Below are 21450 nucleotides of genomic sequence, written 5' to 3'. Positions count from 1 at the left end.
TCGGGGTAGAAAACCTAGGAAGATGGTGTGGCTTAGAGAAGAGATGGGCCAACACTTAAAATATCCGGGAGATATCTAGTGTTCTGTGGCTTATAGTAAGTGGAATGGGTTTTACTAAATTTAGTTTACCTGCGGTGAATTGAGGTCATTCAGGTGGAAACCAGTGGCTCGGTCAACCTCTCCGACGGTTCTCCAACACTTGACCGCAGTGCTCTCGGGCAACCTCGTCTCTCGGTACCACGGTGTGCCCACTCAAACCACTTGCGACTTTAAACACAAAGTGGCAACGCCAAGGTGTCAATCATCAGACGGCACGGAAAGATTGAGTTTTCCTCGGAACTCTCCTTTCGGAGTGGTCCTTTCAGCAGACCCCAGTTCGAGTGATTGTCTCAAAATTGCCTTGTGTGTCGCTGACGTTGACTTAACCTTTTGGCGGGCCAAATTGCTGATGTCGGGGTGGCGTGCCACAACCGAAGGTACGAGATTCGGAAGAGTCCGAGACACACGGCCAGTGCCAGGTAGCGTCGGACAGATGACCTCGCTCGCGGAAACCAACCCGAGATGACTGCAACTCACCACAGTGCTCTAGTGAATGCCACCTATAAATACAAAAAGGATAAACAAATGAAACTTAAAGTGAATTAAGGCTAGTTTGTTTAAACCAAATGGATTAGTTATTTATGTGGCAATAAGAGTCAAAGGTTTTACTAAATAATAATAAACAAAAGGAGATTATGATAATGTTACTTATCAAAATGACCTAACCCCAGAGATAGAAGGAAAAGAAAAACAGTAGAAATAATAGAATAAAAATAAAAATTTAAAAATGAAATCAAAATGAAATGACAGGATGAACCCAGGAGAAGAGGCAGGCCGCAGTAGTGGGTTTTCACCACAAGGGGGCGTGCTCCCTCTCTGTGCTTAACCTGGCAAACAGAGAACTTAATTCAAATCAAAAATTCAAAACTTGTTTAAATTAAAATTTAAAATAAGCATGTAAGGAAATGTGAAAATCAGAATGATATCTTATAATAATCCAGATACAATAAAGTATCAGTCCTATTTATAAAAATAATCAGGAGAGAAATACGATAAAAGAGTGAAAGGAGGAAAATAGTGATGCCGACTTAGTATCCACAAGGCCACACGATGGTGCTGTTTCCTCCAAGTGGATATCAGTGGCTGAATAGACAACTCAATTTAAATTTAAAATTCAAACGTTTAAATCAAATTTAAATGAACATGTAAAGAAAATGTAAAAGGAGAACTGGTAACAGTGCCATAACTATAAAATAAATCAAAATAGAAAAGTGGAAATAAACAATTCCTGACAGGATTTGAAGAGAGAGAAAAGAGAGCTGAGTGAACCGACCTAGCGGGAGGCGGCCACTAGGTGCCGTTGTTTCCTCTAAGGGAATGGCTGGGATTTAATCTAAGTTTTAATTCAAATCTAGTTTGAACCAAACTCAGAGTAAATGTATCAGTCAAAAGCAGGAAAATTGTGTAACACAAAATAATATTCGCACGAGCAAAGCTGTAAATGCGAATAGTTATTTAGAGTTTAAAAATTAATTCACAGGGAAATGAATTCAGCCGTAAAGAGAGCGTTATCTGATAACTGGCCACGAGATGGCGTAATTGTGCTCATGCAGGCTGACGTCAGTGGGAGTGGTGCTGACGTCGGATGACTCGGTGGGGCGTGTAATTTGAGAACTGCCACACACTTAAAGGACGCTCTCTGGCGTTTAGTCAATGGAATTACACACTATTTTAATGTGATTCAAAGCTAAGAGCTTTCAGCTCGCGTCACGCGCTCGTCGCGCTGATTTTCTGCAACAATCACAAATAGAAAAACACTTTAGATCTCAGCGGATCTCTCTGTGTCAGTTAACTGCACAGAAGGGTGTCTGCAGGATTCTTTTCGCTGCAAAAACACACAAATGTAAACAACAGGAATTTTACGTCTGTCGTTATAAATTTAGATTTTCCTTAAATCTAACAAAACTCCAATTTACAAATCTATCATCAAACCTGTGTTGTTTATATGATTTTTGATTTGCGTAGGTTCACAGTGAGTAGCTAAGTCACTGAGTAACCCACAGGAGAAATCGTCTTAGCTGGACATTATTGGACTAACCATAACTTCAACTAGCGATAATTTATTCAGGCCTTACTTATACTGCTGAGGGGGGGAAACTCGCCCCGATCAGACTTATGTCTCGCACTAGAAAGAGATTTCTTCGTCTTAATAGGCGGTTTATTAATATCAACATGTACACTGCAAAGAGTTTTGTTTCGTCTTTACAGGCACAGGTTCATATGGACTGCAGTCTACTCACATTTAACAGTGTTAAAATTTTGTCTAGGCATATTTTAGCAACTTGTTAAAAATGTAACGTTGCTGACTTCGGCTTTTTGCCTTGGTCAGTTAGAAGTGAGTTCGCTTTAGCGACTTAACTCACAAATTCATAATTTCATAATGCGCAAAAATTATTAATAACCATATAAACAGATTGAAACTGAATATTGCCCATAACAAAGTTTGAAATGCCCCGCATTCGTTCCACCAAAAACTGTAACCGCACTGGCATTAGTACATTAATATTAATATTAGCTCAAATGATCTATAGGGAATTTTAATAATTAATCATGAATATGATTAATATTTTGCATTTTACAGTTACATTAATTTATTCGAAGTTGAAAATAGGTCGATTTGTATATATGAATAATCAATCACAACGAATTATAATTCATCATTCATATATCAAAAATCCTATTTCAGATCGATTATGAGATAACCCTTAATGGAAATGAATAATCATCAAACGGGAAAACTTTGTCCAGCAAAACGGCCGTAAGATTAACTTAACAATTTCCCAACAAAAATTATCTCTTTCTTATAATTTGAAGAAAGCTATTTTCTGGCCATAAAAACAACTCTCCTGTTCTTATAAGATTAGGTTACTTAAAGTAACAAATCAGCTTTGTAGCTTAAGATCGAAAACATCTCATTGACTTTAGTTATGAGCAGGCAGACAGAATCAATCAAGTATATATGGAATTTAATAATTGGACTAATACATGGAACTAATGAATACAAAATACTACAATTTACACGAGTAAATATGTATGTACAGGACACGTAAACAAAATACAAGACTAAACGAATAACAGATGAGAGAGGGAGAGGATGAAAGGGAGAAAGTGAAACTAAAGTTCAGGATGAGAGAGATCACCGAAATGATCTCAGCATGGCAAAAATCACAGACAGTAACCTTGAGAGACAGCAAGGAATCAAATCACATTAAAAGTTCAATAAACTTATCTTGCAAAATGGTTCTCTTTGTTGCTGAAGAACGCAGAGTCGTGCGTGTGTCTCTTTAAGAAAGCAGGGCTTGCTTCGGTGAGCGCGTGCTGTGTCTTCCATGCGAGCGCGAGCGCGGGAGGTTCAAAGAGTCTCTTTCTTTGAGGTGAAGTTGCCGGGAATGATTCAGGCTAAGTTCATTCAGCCCGTGAATGAACAGAGGCGAATAGGAAAACGAAACTAGACTATAGAAAAACATAAAAAGAAATAAAAGAGAAGAAAAGAGAAGCAGGCCGAAGCCGGTCCGGACTTGGGTTTCCAAAGTTTTTGAGGAGGGAGAAGAGAGTGAGGAAACTGAAGGTTTAGGCTTTTATCAGTGTCCCGTGTACCGTCCCCTTTTTCGTGGTCGACGAATCCTCTTAGAGCATTCCGAGCAGAAGATTTTCTTGTGTGTTAATGTAGCCCGACCCTCGTGTGGAATCACGAGGGGACAAAGTATGATATTATGCTCAGGGAATTAAAAACGCATGGAACCATAACGTTTATCACAGTCTCTTATCAAAAATCTTCTTCGTCATGCAGAGGAGATCAAAACAATACTAAGGACGTATATTGACAAAGATAGCAACATAGAGATACATTCTTTTGTTGAACCAAGGCACTTAAAGATTACATCACTGTAATTCAAAAACACAACTATTCTAATATCACACTGGTGAACATGCAAATCACCTGGAACACTCTCTGTACATTTTTAATAGTTAGTAAAATGAAATTTTACTAGTGGAAGTCCATATATGTCAATGTGTGTGTGTATCTGTGAGGTCGGCATCTGTTGCATCTCGTGGTGCATACCACGTGAGGGGTTGGGGGCTATTTGAGAATGTGTTACTCGGCAAAAACAAAGGTAGTTCTGTGGGCAGACTAACTTGACAGCCTGAGGCGTCATATAATTTTGCTGAGAGAAGCAAGATAGTCCTAGTTGTCCCAAAACAACTGAATGGGGTAAGTCTTGCAATTTTCCTTCAGTACACAAAGAACAAACGTTAGACACAGTAAGGGAATTGTGGTCGCAGCACGTGATAGTATGAGAAACAAACAGGGGCCTGTTCGTTGATTTCATTAGGTCGGGTAAAACATTAACCAGGGCCTGCTTGTAGAGACTTGTGTCAGAAAGCTAGTCAATTAGGGCTTTCTGAATATGAACGTGTAGTGTTCATATTTAGTCAGCATGAGAAGAACAATCATGATTCGCTACTTCAGAACATCTGACCGGACAGACGGTCAGTGTCGTTACAAACTTGCGCCCCAGGAGTGGAGCTAAAATCAAGACTATAAAACCTGACGAATGTGTGCAGTGATGACCAGCCTGCCGCATCACAAACGTCCTGAAGAGAAACTCCTGAAAGGAGAGCTTTAGAAGCAGCCATACTCCGGGTGGAATGAGCCCGTACAGCCAAAGGTGAAGGCTGACCGATCGACTCATAAGCAAGTGAGATGGCCTCGACCACCCACTTGCTCATCCTTTGCTTAGATGCAGGGCACCCCTTGTTGGGCGACCCAAAACAAACAAACAGCTGTTCAGACTTCCTCCACAGGGCAGCTCTGTGGACATAAGCATCTAGAGCCCTAACTGGGCAGAGCAAATTAAGTTTCTCCTGGTTCGACGTCAGAAACGGAGGAGGACAAAAAGCCTGCAGTATGACAGGTCTAACTACAGTAGTTGGAACTTTTGGAACATTACCTGGCCTAGGATAGAGGAAAGCCTTAGCCATGCCAGGTGAGAATTCCAGGCACGAGGGAGCAACCGAGAGTGCTTGAATGTCTCCAACCCTTTTGAGAGACGAAATAGCAAGCAGAAAAATAGTTTTGAGAGTAAGGAACTTCTCGGAAACCTCTTCAAGGGGCTCGAAAGGAGCTAAGGAGAGACCCTCTAAGACGATGGCCAAGTCCCATGATGGCACCCTCGTGCGTACTGCTGGCCTCAGCCTCAAAGTGCCACGAAGGAAGCGAGATATAAGTGGGTGTCTCCCAAGAGAAACTCCACCCAAAGGGGCGTGGTAAGCAGCCAGTGCCGCCACGTATACCTTCAGTGTGGAGTGGGATAACCCCGTGGAGAGACGGTCCTGCAGGAACTCCAGCACTGTACCAACTGGGCAGTTAACTGGGTCCTGTTGGTGCTCTCCACACCAAGAGGTGAAAAGTTTCCACCTCGCGGCATATAGCTTCCTTGTAGCGGGAGCTCTGGATTGGAGAATGGTCTCAACGACCTCAGTCGAGAGATCGGATTCTATGAGCTGAGCCCCCTCAGAGGCCAAGCCCACAGTCTCCATAGCTCTGGGCGGGGGTGAAGGATCGACCCACTCGCCTGAGATAGTAGGTCCCTCCTGATCGGAATCTCCAGGGGAGAGCCGTCGAGGAGGGACACAAGGTCCGGAAACCATACTCGGGCCGGCCAGAATGGGGCTATCAGGAGTAGGCTGACTCCGTCCCGGCGAACCCTTTCCAGAACTCCTGGGATCAGAGCAATCGGGGGAAATGCATATAGACGTGACCACGGCCACGCCTGTACCATAGCGTCCAACCCCAGCGGGGCTGGATGGCTGAGAGAGAACCACAGAGGACAATGTGATGTCTCTCGGGAAGCTAGCTTGAATAAAGGGACCGCAGACCCCCCTGATGGTTTATGTAGGAGACCACCGATGTGTTGTCTGAGCGGACAAGCACATGGTGGCCCCTCAGGTCTGGGAGAAAATGTTTCAGAGCCCGAAACACTTCCAACATTTCTAGACAGTTTATGTGCCACGAGAGATGATGGTCCTGCCACAGACCCTGAGCTGGGCGACCACTCATGATCGCCCCCCAGCCCGTGAGGGAGGCATCCGTCGTTAGCGTTATACAACGACAAGGAGCTCCCAGCACGGGACCTTGGGACAAGAACCGAGGATCTTTCCACATAACCAGGGCGCGAAGACATCGTCGCGAACTCATGATCGTGCGGAGCGGATTTCCCCTCGGGGAGAATCCCTTGGTTCTGAGCCACCACTGAAGCGGTCTCATGTGCAATAGGCCGAAAGGAATAACGTTGGACGCTGCTGCCATGAGACCTAACAGTCTCTGGAACTGTTTCACAGTGAGTAACTGGCCTAGCTTGATCTGATTTACTGCAGCGAGAATCGAAGCAATACGAGCAAGGGAAAGTTGTGCCTGCATCGTCGTCGAATCCCACACCACACCGAGAAAAGTGGATCTCTGTACTGGAGAAAGCACACTCTTCTTGGCGTTGAGCCTCAACCACAATTTCTTGATGTGAGCGAGAACGACATCTCGATGCCGAACCGCCTGAGACTGTGATTGAGCTAAAATCAACCAATCGTCGATGTAATTCAGAATGCGGATGCCCTGTAAACGCAGAGGAGCTAGAGCCGCATCCATTCATTTCGTGAATGTTCGGGGTGACAGTGCTAGGCCGAACGGAAGAACCCGATACTGGTACGCTTCGCCCCCGAAAGCGAACCTCAGGAACTTCCGATGTTGAGGAAGAATAGACAAATGGAAGTAGGCGTCCTTCAGATCTATCGTGACAAACCAGTCCTCGGACCTGATTTGTGACACGATCTGTTTGAGAGTGAGCATCTTGAACTTGAACTTCCCTACAGTGCGATTTAAAAGACGCAGATCTAAAATCGGACGCAACCCCCCGTCTTTCTTTGGAACAATGAAGTATCGGCTGTAAAAACCTGACTCCCTGCTGGAGGGAGGAACCCATTCTATGGCTTCTTTTTGTAGAAGAGTCATAACCTCCTGTTCCATTACCAGAGCCTGCTCGGGGCCCACCACTGTGGGTAGAACCCCACTGAATCGAGGCGGATGAGACCTGAATTGAATTGCATAATCTCTTTCGACCGTGTGCAGGACCCACTGAGATATGTTGGGAAGATTTTTCCACTCCTCCAGAAAATCTACTAAGGGTACCTGTCACGACACACACAAGATGAGACAGATCCAAGTGCAGTATGTTTTAATTAGGAGATTCCAAGAGAGTAAACAATCCAGGCATGAGTCGATATCCATTAAATCAGTCCAATAATAAACACAGATCTCACGGGCAAGGGAACAAGAACACAGAAGTGTCGTACATTTTACAAGGACTCGACAACCCACACTGAAACGGACAGGACTATATACACAATCATAATTAAGGTGATAGAACGCAGCTGAGACTGTGATGGGAATCAGGTGTAGCGAACAGGATTATGGGAACTGAAGTTCATATGTGATGACACCGTGAGGGAAGGAGGACATCTCGTGGAAACCCGGGGAAAAGCAACCAGACACTGTGACATAACCTCCCCTCAACGGAGTGGCTCCCAGACACTACAAGACAAGGATAACAACAGAACAAGACAAGAGTACAGGGCGGGAGGCAAAACAGTAAAGAATCAGGGGGAGGGATGGGGGACCAGGTCCGTGGAGAGGAACAGGGACAGGAAGTGACAAAAACCTAGGTGGCCGGGAAACACAAAAAAGTTTATCAGGCGGGTCCGGCTCCGGCCGCTCTGGGTCTGGTTCCGGCCGATCAGGGTCTGGGTCCAGCTCCGGCCGATCAGGGTCTGGGTCCGGCTCCGGCCGATCAGGGTCTGGGTCCGGCTCCGGCCGATCAGGGTCTGGGTCCGGCTCCGGCCGACCAGGGTCTGGGTCCGGCTCCGGCCGCTCAGGGTCTGGGTCCGGCCGATCAGGGTCTGGGTCCGGCTCCGGCCGATCTGGGTCTGGGTCTGGCTCTGGAACAGCTGGCTCAGCTAACTCTGGGTGTTTAGGGTCAGCTGCTGGGTGCTCGGGCTGTTCAGCTGGGTGCTCTGGATGCTCGGCTGGGTGCTCTGGATGCTCGGCTGGGTGCTCTGGATGCTCGGCTGGGTGCTCTGGAACAGAAATTGGCTCCGGCTCTGGAACAGACTCTGGCTCCGGCTCTGGAACAGACACTGGCTCCGGCTCTGGAACAGACACCACTGGCTCGGAAACAGACACCACCGGCTCGGGAACAGGCACCACCGACTCAGAAACATACACCACTGGCTCATAAACATACACCACCGACTCAGGCACTGGAACTGGCACCACCGACTCAGGCACTGGAACTGGCACCACCGGCTCAGGCACTGGAACAGACACCACCGGCTCAGGCACTGGAACTGGCACCACCGACTCAGGCACTGGAACTGGCACCACCGACTCAGGCACTGGAACTGGCACCACCGACTCAGGCACTGGAACTGGCACCACCGGCTCGGGAACAGACACCACCGGCATAGGAAGACGCACCACCGGCTCTGGAAGACGCACCGCCGGCTCTGGAAGACGCACCACCAGCTCTGGAAGATGCACCACCGGCTCTGGAGGACGCACCGCCGGCTCTGCAAGACGCACCGCCGGCTCTGGAAGACGCACCGCCGGCTCTGGAAGACGCACCACCGGCTCTGGAAGATGCACCACCGGCTCTGGAGGACGCACCGCCGGCTCTGGACGGCGCGACGGCGGTTCTGGACGGCACAGCGGTCGCTCTGTACGACGCGGCGGTTGTTCTAGACGGCGCGGCGGTCGCTCTGGACGGCGCGGCGGTCGCTCTGGACGGCGCGGCGGTTGTTCTGGACGGCGCGGCGGCTGCTCTGGATGGCGCGGTGGTTGCTCTGAGCGGCGCAGCGGCTGCTCTGGACGGCTCAGCGGTTGCTCTAGACCACTGAAGGAGCGAGCAGAGTCCCTCCTCCCCTGCCGTCCTTGATGGAAAGCTGCCGGCTCCGGATCGAAGGGAGGCCATGATGGACAGTGGCGCCGATCCTCTCGGCTACCTCCCCCTCCGCGACCTCCCCGTGTCCCGCGGAAGATGACTTGGCGGGTTCCCTGAAAGGATTGTCTCTGGGGAGGGGTGTTGACCACCATGGTCTCCTCAGACTTACGAGCCCATAAGGCATAACACTCAAAGAGTGTCATGCGAGGCTCTGGCTCTTTGGGTCGAAAGTTCGCTCTCTGCAGCCTCTTCTCCCGCTCGGTGGCTGGGGGAAAAAACATACCGCTGGATCTTGTTTTGGTCGAGTCCTTCTGTCACGACACACACAAGAGGAGACAGATCCAAGTGCAGTATGTTTTAATTAGGAGATTCCAAGAGAGTAAACAATCCAGGCATGAGTCGATATCCATTAAATCAGTCCAATAATAAACACAGATCTCACGGGCAAGGGAACAAGAACACAGAAGTGTCGTACATTTTACAAGGACTCGACAACCCACACTGAAACGGACAGGACTATATACACAATCATAATTAAGGTGATAGAACGCAGCTGAGACTGTGATGGGAATCAGGTGTAGCGAACAGGATTATGGGAACTGAAGTTCATATGTGATGACACCGTGAGGGAAGGAGGACATCTCGTGGAAACCCGGGGAAAAGCAACCAGACACTGTGACAGTACCAGCCTCTCGAGGCTGGCCTCTGGTTGAATATTCTGAGTGACAGACACAGCGCCCTGTAACGGCGCACCGGCAGGGAACGACTGGTCTGACCGCTCCCGAGCCCTCCTCAGAGGGGGGCGAGCGTCCCTCGGGAAAACACTCGCCGGGTCCTTCTACGCCCTGTTTCGGCAGGGTTAGTAGAACAGACCCCTGAGGGCACCGGGAGAGACAGGGCACCCTTAAGGGAGGTGAACACAAGTCTCTCTCGGTGGGGACCACCCTCAGAGCCCTGACGCTGTGGGCGTCAGGACTTCTTAGACGCGGCCTTCTTGGCGATAATAACTATCCTCAGATCAGCCCTACCCCGCGAAGGTCGCGTCTGAGAGCGCCCCGACTCGTCCCTCCAGTTCCTCTGTGGAGGAGCACGAGACGCGACGCTCTGCTTTTGCTGCGCTCTCTTAGCTGAAGTACTCGGCGGCTGGGACTGCCCTCGCTCAGCAGCCCCAGGGACTCTAACTTTAAGGGGAACAAATTTATGAAAAGCAGCGGCTTGTTTTTTCTCTTCTTGAAATCTTTCGGTGACAGAATGTAAAGTGTCACTGAAGAGACCTGTAAGTGACATAGGAGCATTTAACAGAAGAGACTTGTCTTTCTCTTTCATTGAGGTCTGACTCAACCATAAATGCCTCTCCGTGGCCACAAGGGCTGCCATAGAATGGCCGATAGATTTTGCCGTCTCCTTAATGGCCCGGAGAGTGAGATCTGCTGACTGCCTGAGCTCATTAATGGTTTCCATAGAGATCTGCCCCCCCTCACTAGCTTCTTTAAGCAGATCAGCCTGATAAGCCTGCATATTAGCCATAGTATGCAGGCAAGCGGCCGCCTGGCCCGCCGCCGAGTAAGCCTTCCCCACCAGCACAGATGTATTTTTTAATGGTCTGGTGGGAAGAGCCGGTGCTTTAAGTGACGATGCCGATTCGGGAGAAAGATAGCTCGCAAGCGTCTCCTCCGCCTTCGGCATCGTCACATAACCATACGCTTTAGCACCAATAATGTTACCATAAGCATTAGATTGATTGGTGTAAATTCTACTAGATATAGGTCTAACCCAGGTCTTCGACACCTCAGTGTGAAGATCTGGGAAAAAGGGTAAAGACCGACGAGAAGGCTGTGTGCGTGACGGCAGAAATCTTTCATCTAATTTGCTTTTAGGTCTAGACTCCTGCCTATCAACTGGCCAATCGATGCTGAGCTTTTCAACAGCACGGGACAAAACATCGATAAGCTCATCTTCAGCATGAGGCTGGAGTGATGAGTCTCCAGTCTCCTGAGTTCCAACACTTTCAATATCCAGCTCCTCAGAACTGGATAACTGAAGCTGCTGAAACTCATGTGCCTCATCCTGGACGGAAGTAACCGCAGTGCGTGCTTCCAAACCCGGGACAGAGGCACTGGATCTCATCGGTGAAAGCTGAGATAGGGCGGGGCCCGTCTCAACATCCTCGGTGAGATCCATCTGCGAACCCCACGACGAGCGTCTCCGCTCTGCCTCGACAGAAGCAGGACCCGAGCCGCGGGGCGCGCGCAGCGAATCGTCCTCCTCGAAGAGCGAGCGCCGCGAGCGCAACGTTCTTAGGGGAAAACGCTCGCAATGCTCGCAATCAGCCCCCTCGAGAGCTGACTGGGCATGCTGCATTCCCAAACAAGCAACACATAGTTAGTGTGAATCCCCACCTGTGATGTAACGTGTACAGGGGGGAACACACTTCCTAAAATGCTGCTCGCTCGTCCCTTTCTCTGTCTCTTGACTCATTTTTGGTTTTTTAATATATATGGGGATATATATAGTGAAAACTCCTGCCTAGTAACAACTAGAAACAGACAAACACGAAATAGACAGTTTTCAAACACACACACAGAGTGCTGCTGAAGTAACAGAAGCTGTTTCGCTTGTGTTTTCAGGGGTGCTTTATAGTTTCCTGGTCGGTGACGTCACCCGCCTACTACGTTCCGTCTCGCCATTGACTGATTTCATTCATGCTTCAGACGCACTACGCTTTAGGCGTTCCCACCGCGTTTCCACGCAGCGGTAGTTCCCTGAAGGGGAACTATTTATGAAGTAACAGGTCATTGCAAAAAAAAAAAATATTTCATAATATTACTGTTTTTACTGTATTTTTATCAAATAAATGCAACCTGGGTACGAATAAGAGACACACCAATCCCTATATTTTTCCCTTTATTTTTCTAAAGCTGTGAATAAATAAATACTGAACCATTTAAATTCAATAAGTCCATACACAAAGACTAATCAGATCAGCTTGAATATTTCTGTACCATTTAGCTTTTTAGAAAAAATATTATACAAGTTCTGACTTTGTGAAACTGGAACTTAAAAAGGATAATGCATAATGTTGTGCACATTTTTGCAATGTTGTTGTTTTGCTTAAAGGGTTAGTTTAAAATTCTGTCATTAAATACCCTCATACATTCCAAACCCAGGCATTCGTTCATCTCCGGAACACAAATGAAGATCTTTTTAATGAAATCTTGACAGCTATGCAACTATGGGGCGCCGTTTGTAAAGCGGCTCACGCTGAAAATAACAGCAACATTTGGTCACATTTAGCTTCAAACAACGTTTAAAAATTAATTAAACGTTTAGTTTCACCCAAAACATTTAGATTCAACATTTAGATTAGATTTAACATTTAGATTCAACATTTAGATTTAGATTTAACATTTAGATTTAACATTTAGATTTAGATTTAGATTTAACAATTAGATTTAGATTTAATATTTAGATTTAACATTTGGATTTAGATTTAGATTTAACATTTAGATTTAACATTTAGATTTAGATTTAATATTTAGATTTAACATTTAGATTTAGATTTAACATTTAGATTTAACATTTAGATTTAGATTTAGATTTAACATTTAGATTTAGATTTAGCATTTAGATTTAACATTTAACATTTAGGTGTAACATTTAATATTTAGATTTAACTATTTAAAATATCTCTAAGTTGACAAATATTGTTGTAAATGTGCTAAAAAGTGACCGTCAAAAATTCATACCAGTTTTTTAAACGTTGTTTGAAGCTAAATGTGACAAAATGTTGCTGTTATTTTCAGCGTGAGCCGCTTTACAAACGGCGCCCCATATGCAACTACCACTTTCAAGCCCCAGAAAAGTAGTAAAGACATCATAAAAGTAATCCAGGCGACTCCAGTGGTTCAACCTCAATTGTATGAAGCGAAGTAAGTGCTTTATTTGCAAAAACAATTTACCACTTTATTTACAAAATATTAATCTCCATGCCGTTTATGCAAAAACGTCTGCTTTCGCATCAACATAACAAGCATTAGCTGTGGTGCTCATGCGAACGCGCATAGGGTAACTGTGTCCAAAATCGCCCCCTATACCCTTAAATAAGGCACTATTTAAGTAAACAGCCATTTGTAGTGGTGTCTGAATGAAACCATAGTGGACTTTATCAAGTGCACTCATTCAATCCCACAAAATGCACCGAAATAACAAGTGTTAAACCGATGTACACTCACGGCTGAAGAGAATACCCATAATGCAGCTGAATCATCCATCCATCCATCCATCCATTTTCCAAACCGCTGGTCCAATCTTGCTACAGCGCAATATCATACAAGTATAAATTCCTTTTTAATTATTAAATTGTTTAATTAAGGTTTATACATGCTAGTTTCCATGACAGAGTTCAAGATAAATCTTTTCATTAATACTGGAGCTGCCAGTTTGCCAAGTTTCAAATGATTATTAAACAGCAAGCATAAACTATGCAAAAGTGGCAGCCCCTCCAGTGTCCAAATTCACTCACTCGTTTTCATTCACTCCCTCAAGTGAACTATATTAGTGGACTAATAGGGAAGAGTAAATGAGGGTATAGTGGGCAATTTCGACACAGCATCACTTCATAAAACTGATGTTAAACCACTGGAGTCACATGGATTACTTTTATGTCTTTACTACCTTTCGGGGGCTTGAAAGTGGTAGTTGCGTAGGCTGTCAATGGAGGGACAGAAAGTTCTCAGATTTCATAAAATGATCTTAATTTGTGTTCCGAAGATGAACTAATGTATTATGTGTTTGGAATGATATGAGGGTGAGTATTTAATGGCAAAATTTTCACTTTTTGGTGAACTAATGCTTTAAATCTATTTAGCATAGCATTACTCATTCATTCTGTAATTTGCATGCCACTTTTAAGAATTTACACATTTGTGCAGTGATTGTCAAAGCCTAGTTACTTTTCATCAATGGCAATAAATGGCATTCAGCTAAAAAAAAAAAATCAGTTTTGAAAAAAAATCACATGTGCAGTTTTCATTATTTCCCTCCCACCCCATGCTCTTTACACTTCAGTTATTTCATTCCATTAATATGATGATTCTTCATACATAAAAAAACAAGGATTTTTTTTTTTAATTCAGTGTGTCAATGCTGTTGTGCAAATGCAGAAAAGCATAATGTGTCAAACCTTTTTATCCTTGTTAAGAAGTCCATCGCACAGAGCGGAATCCATGTAGGTGTTTAATTCCCTGCGGGCTATAAGATAAATAATATCTCTATAAGATAGAAAGAGAATTCTTCACTTAAGTAAAAATTGTCTAGTCTAAATGGGGGGGGGGGGGTGACAGAGAGAGTGTAACAGGTTGGTATAACAGAAACAGAATAACAGAGAAAGAGATACAAGGTAGATAATGAATACGGTGTTAATTGGAATGGATACATCGGGGAGGAAAATGAAATAAGACAAGAAAAATTTAAATGAGAATGAGAGGGGGAGCGAGAGAGAGAAAGGAGAAATGTTGAGCATTTAGATTTTAAATGAGGCCAGCAGCCCTGACCCAGCACAGCCACCGCTACTTAATGAGGACATACTAAAATTACACACACACACAGAGAGAGAGAGAGAGAGAGAGAGAGAGAGAGAGAGAGAGAGAGAGATTATGGGCAAACGCACGTTCGGATTTTCTCAAATGGCGAAGGGTGCAAGGACAGTAATAAACTATATTCTATTATTATATATTTCATTTCAGTATTCAAATGAAATATTTGTTGAAAAATACATGAGGAGCATATTTTAGCAGCATATCCACACTAAATTAATTTAATAATTTACTAACTATTTAACAGCCAAAAGCTGAACAGGATATTGATGAGATCATCAGTGTATAAACAGTATAACATTTGAAATAGTTTGTTAAAGCTGCAGTCCGTAACTTTTATTGGATAACTAAAAATTATCCAAAATAAAAAGTACATAACAAGCCAGTGTTCAAAACTATCAGCTTGCCTTAGCTCGATTCAAAATGGTAAGCTTGTAATAATGTTTTTTATTCCAGTGGTACTGGTGGATTTCCGCGGGAAATTCGAGCATGTCTTTGCGTCATTACGTCTGCACATATAAAGGAGGAGTCTCGGCTAGTAGGCTATATTGTGTGTGAGGATGTTGGAGGTGGAGATTTATTACCTTTTCTCACAGCACTTGATATAATTAAACTTATCAATTTGATGGCGGATCCAGAAAGGTTCAAACGACAATCACCAGTGACAACTGTTGTAAAATTTCAGTGGCAAGAGAAAAAAAGAGACCGCAACCGGGCCCATGCGAAAACGAGGATAAATATCGGAAGGGCTTTTGAAAGGTGGCGTGAACTCCGTGTTTTGAAGGGGTTCAAAACGGTCGCAGAGACGGCTTTTTTAACGGTCAGCATTAACAATTTGAGAACAAAGTATAATTTGCACGGTTTGATGTGATATGATAAGCGATCGTTAGATTTAATCAGCGCGATTTACTGCAATGCTTTTTTTCCCTTAGTTGGTCAGAACAAAAGTGGATGTTACTTGTTCAGACGACATTTTCCGGTGAAAATTCTTATGTTGGTCATACTTCCAAAAAGTAGAATCTGTGATTCCGAATGACAGTATCCACACCAGCGCAGTGACTGACAGCCACACATTCTCATCAAAACATTGGATTCATCTGCACTGTGCCATGCACAACGCACGTAAAGTTGATAATTCCGCAAATAACTGCAATTGCAGATTTCGAACAGAGATGGCGACAAAGAGGAAAAACTACGGACTGCAGCTTTAAGCCAAGTTGAACTTGCTTTAAATAAATAAACACAAGTAAAAAATTCATAAAAGGGAGGAACTTTGACCCCACTTTATCTTGAAGCATATCTTATTAGACCTGTAAATTTAGAAGAGATATTTTCCTTCTTCATTCTTCATTAATGATAGCTTCGGCTGCCCCTTGACTAAATGAAAGCATTGGAGGCCCTCTGGGTTTTAGCAGTGGCACTCTTTTATCATTTGGTTCAAGAAGATGCCATGCCATGCTTTCATATCCGAGCTGCGCACGCTCCTCAAAAAAGAGAATATTTAGAAGCAAGACCATGCACCAGGCACTCGCATGAGACTTCAGAGGAACACGGCCAGGCGTAAGACTATTTTAAACGTGGACCTAATGCCACATGTGGGCGGTTTCCTTGATAAATCTATTGTTAACCCTTTGTCTTAACAATAAAGAACAACTGCTGTGCGAAAATTAAAAGTTGAATCCATTAGTTCAGTCTTAAAATGACTTCACCTTATAATGCCTTGTTGGATTGTTATTCTTAACTACATTTAGAGAAAGGAGGAAATAAATCTGTGCATCCCTAATATATTTGATTATATAAAATTACACTGTGATCAGACTTTTTGGTGGGCAAGTAATGTGTTAGACAGAGTGCTGTGTTGAAGCGAGGTTTGTTTAATACCAGCAGCAGCCTTTTCCATTAAAAGGGCATTTCACAACATTTTAATACAAGGTTCATTATGCTCAGCATTAAAGTAATGCTAGTGAATGCAACAGGGCATGTTTCTGTAGTCTTTGTAGAAAATTGGTTTGTGTATAATGGAAAGGCCCTTTCAAAGTACCAAGTCCCGTAACTAATATAACAGAAAACGAAATAAAAAAGTAGCACATGTAATTATTATTCTTATAATTATTTATTATAAAAAGACAGCTTTGACTCAGAAACTACTGTTCCATTAAATTAAATTTGAAATTACCAAATTGTGATCCTCAAATTTAGTGATTCATTGGCTCTTTCTGCTAGTTCATATTTATGCCAACAGGTGGCAACAAGTGAATGAATCGATTATGCTACTCAAACAATTCAAATCACTGATTCATCAGTCTCAAATCACATTCTATGAGTAGGTACTTCTTTTGAAAAAGTAATTACTTTGTAGCCGGTGAAAAAAGTTTGTTTTATATATTATGAATATTGTGTAGTAGCCAATGAATGTAATCCGGACGTGCTACATCCATGCCGTTGTCATGTGACCTACACCAGTGTCAGTTGTGTCACTTCACCGCCATTCACAAATCATCTCCCGGCCTAGTAAAATGTCTATTTGATGCGCACTTAAGAATTTTGGCAGAAATAGTAGGTCATCCGGGTAATTTTTGCCTTCTGTTTTATGAATACTGTGAATTTGGACATACTACACTGTTCACATACTGTTTTTCTCCCACTATATAATAGGGAAAGATGTGGCTTCAGATGCAGCCACAGTCTTTATAAGTGAGTCCCTGAATCATTCATCATTCAATGATTCATTCAGGAAAAAATACAATTGACTATCCTTATGAGCAAGTCCCTGAATAATTCACCCAATCGATTTGTTCAAAACAATCATTCAATCAGAAACAATACAAATGACTGTCCTTAGAATGAGTCACTAAATCATTTCATCAATCAATTCGTTCAAAACACTGGCGTTGGTCTGAATATCAACAGTTGTGATTACCTGCGGTCATTGCTGATATTCAGTAAAATAGAATATGTGTTATTGCTTAATTGTATGTTGTTGTTTTTATGTCGCTAAAAGAGCAATATATCCGCTTCACGTCTTGCCTAAGAAAGCCTCCTACTCATGGTAAAACTGTAACACATGGCCTCTTGTGACTGTTTGCTTTCATCAAATCTAAAAATGTATTATGTTTACACAGAGCACATAAGGGAAAAGAAATCAAGTCAATTAAGTCGATTTTTCTCTTGAACTCACTTGTACCTTTTGATCATTATCAGTGATCATGCAAGTCTAATAATTGATTTAAGTAACTGTCATTGCTCAACAAGGAATAGTATGTCTATTTGTGGATTTTCTGGCAATCTGATATTTTTGCTGTTGATGGATGACGTTGTTGCAGTTTCTTATTTTCTAATGCCTCACAGACCAATTACAGAAATTCTATGCAGTATTTTCAAAACAGAAATCAATAACTACTGTGAGAAAATGGCCTAACCTATGCAGTAGGGCCAGCAAAATCCCTTTGTGGGTCCAACTGCCATTGTGAATCTTTAAGGGGATTCAAGTGGACCTTGGAACAGTGTCTTTTTCCATTTGCTTAAATCCAACATTTGAATATCAAGTTCTCCTAAAACAGAACTGACCGTTTCTGGGGATGCTGATAAAATGTGGGCAAACTGTTCCCATGGAAATGGGATGCTTGCAAGTTGTCAGCAGTGGTGGAGGAAGTACTGAATCTCAGTACTTAAGTAAAAGTACAAATAACCAGAGACATATTTACTTTAGTAAAAGTAAAAGTACCACAATGAAAACCCTACTTAAGTAAAAAGTAAAAAGTACCTGATTTTAAATGTACTTTAAGTATTAAAAGTAAAAGTACTTTCATAACAATTTATTCTCTTAATGTCTATATTCTAATAATAAGGGCTGTAACAATATGCAATATGAAACCGAAATCGCGACACTCGGATCCACGAACCTGTGTCGCGGTGTGAGTGTGAGAAGGCAGAATCGCGACACACCCCTTATTTGAAGTTAACATTATACAATACGTAGACCTGGATAAATTCTTTAAAATTGGGCAATCCCAGCGTTATGGACGTGACAATTGCAGTAAAAACTTGAAATGTAAAACTTGAAATGTAAATTCTCAAATACCAATTGAAATTTATATACTCCCCATACTCCCTTAATAAAGAAGTCCAGACATTAGAAAAATACTAGTCTACAGACACATGCGTTTTATATTTAATATGAGGGAAATATAAATCCGTAACGGACGTGACAAAAAAAATCTTTAACTTTTAGGTGGCAAAATATTTTTTAGTAATTCTGTGAATTTCACTGCGCAAACCAAAAGTAATATACTTTTATATACCTATACCCACCGGATGAAGAAGGGTTGGCTCTCCACAGAAAAAAAAAATATTCATTTTATTTTTTGTGTTCACATTTATGAGGAAAAAACAATGTTACGGACGTGTCAGTTTTCCGTTACGCACGTGAGCGCTCTGAAAGCGGCACTAAAATACTGCTTTAAAACGTTCACAGAGACCTCAAAAGCCCTTCTTTAAAGTGAATTTCGTTTCGTTGTATCTTAATTTTAATCAATGTTTCATCCACCAATTGCCTGGATTTAATAAATAAGTAAATATAGCAGAAAATAGATCAGGACACGGAGGCGCGGGCGCGTGAACTGGTGAAACTCATGAACCGAAACTCAGGTCTGTACTTGCCTCACAGACCTGAGACGTATATATATATAGGAAGCTTGAAATGTGTACTTTTAAACAGAACAATTCAAAACGAAAAAAAACAGACTGTTCTCTGCATGTAATCCGTATGAAATGTGCATTTCTCTCTGGCGCGTTCACTGCAAAGATCTGCAGCATCGTCAACTTCATCTTTGCTGCTGACACTGACACAGAAGGAAACACTTGTTTATTAATAAACAATTAAAATGTCTCGTTATATTTTACATATTCATAATCATTACTTTTGCCAGTTCTTTGTGACAGCTTTTAGGTGCTTTATTGGCAGCGCCACAGTTACATGTTACATGAACGCGTCAGCACCGAAAACATGGAGATTTTTTTCGATCCCTGTTTTGGCAAGGGGAAAAACTGATCAGAAAATGTAACGAAAATGTAACGAAACGTTGTAGAAATGTAGTGGAGTAGAAAGTATAATAATTGCTGCAAAAAGTAACGAAGTAAAAGTCAAAAGTATGCACTATTGATTCTACTTAAGTAAAGTACAGATACGTGAAAAATGTACTTAAGTAAAGTAACAAAGTATTTTTACTTCGTTACATTCCACCACTGGTTGTCAGGTTTACAGTTCTCTTTCATCAACCATTTGGTTGTATTCCATACCACATTTGACATAGAAATTAACACCATTTTGTAATAATTAACACTACAGGAAACTACTTTGTCTCCAACTTTCTTGAACAGAGCAGAAATAAAAAGACAGACTCTCTCTAACTGTTCTGTTTGCTTTCATGGTTGTCTCTCTTTCTAAAGGTTATTCAAGACATTATTACAATGAATGTCCTGTTCCTAGGTTGTACTTTGAAATTACTATGAAATGTGTTATTTGCTATATTACTCAAAGAAAAAAAAGAAAAAAGAGGGATCCTTAAGATCCTCTTAAGAGGACAGGTGCGGAGGGATCATTTGTTCACTTTTCCTGGGAGTGAAGAAAAAGACAAGAAAAAAAAAAAGACCAATTATTCACAATAAGCCCTTTTGCTTCTTTGGCAAGACAATTGTGTGTATTTCACAACCAGTACCCACACATGCACACACACAAAGAAAGATAAACGATTACACATTTACGTAAAACAATTATTGTTGCTCTCACAGATTGTGCAGGTGCCATCTGAAGAGATTGGCATGGGACCGAAGAGGAGAAGGCCAGAGGCTAACGAAAAAGAAAAAAAAAGAAAAAGAAAAAGAAAAGGAAAAAGAGATGTGCAAGAAAACCCGAAAAGTACAAACAGAGGAAGAGGTATATAAAAAAAAAAATATATATAATCCTTTGCTTGAAAAATTACACTCATTCTTTGGAGCATATGTGGATCTTTGCTTTACTATATACCTAATACACTACCTTGAACAGTTTTTTTCCCACGTGATGAGATAATTTCAGATAAAACAAATCAGAAAAAAACTGTGTGTTTATATATTTGCAAACCAATAATTAATCTGAAATATAAACTAGATAAATTATATTAAATAAATAAATATTCAGGTTGATTCATGCTTTCCCAGTCATCTCAATGGCAAAAAAAAAGTGTCCCAATCAACCTGAATTCACCCTATACTTTTATACTATATATATATATATATATATATATATATATATATATATATATATATATATATATATATATATATATATATACACACACACACACACACAAATATACATATACACAAATGTACATTTTCCATTGTGTTGCGGCTTTATTTCGTTTTATTATACGTTTTGCGTTGTGTTGTGGCTTATTTTCGTTGTGTTGTACAACTAAACGAAATAAAGCCGCAACAACACAACAGAAATGCTCCCGACCACTAGAGGGCTCTCGGAGTGTGGTAAAGTTAGTTCCTTCAAGTTGTTAAAACGTATAATTTGTATTAATTAAAAATACTTTTAACATTCAAAAACAGACATGTTCAAATCCAAAGCTTAATTGTATTGGTAGTAGACTGACTTACTACAGCTGACTTTTTCCCAGTACCTCCTTTCATTTATTTACAGTCAACAATTATTTTTTTAGGAAATTTCTGTAATATAATAAAAGTAATTTTTTTTCTTTTACCATGTTTCTTGACTTACA

The 21450-nt window shown here is 42.2% G+C and overlaps 1 protein-coding gene across 1 annotated transcript in view; it reads left to right on the top strand.

Moving 5' to 3' along the window:
* Positions 1 to 21450, top strand: part of LOC311094501 (uncharacterized protein) — a 104779-nt gene that overhangs the window by 49012 nt on the left and 34317 nt on the right. Inside the window, exon 2 of the mRNA XM_084132496.1 lies at positions 20474 to 20618. Within this exon, the coding sequence (XP_083988622.1) occupies positions 20504 to 20618 (115 nt within the window). The 5' untranslated portion in view covers positions 20474 to 20503. The remainder of the gene's footprint in view (positions 1 to 20473; positions 20619 to 21450) is intronic.

This window comes from Abramis brama (assembly GCF_963993115.1).
Source record: "Abramis brama genome assembly, chromosome: 13".
Taxonomy (NCBI): domain Eukaryota; kingdom Metazoa; phylum Chordata; class Actinopteri; order Cypriniformes; family Leuciscidae; genus Abramis; species Abramis brama.
The sequence above is the reverse complement of the archived record's forward strand: the minus strand, read 5'-3'. Positions and strand labels throughout refer to the sequence as shown.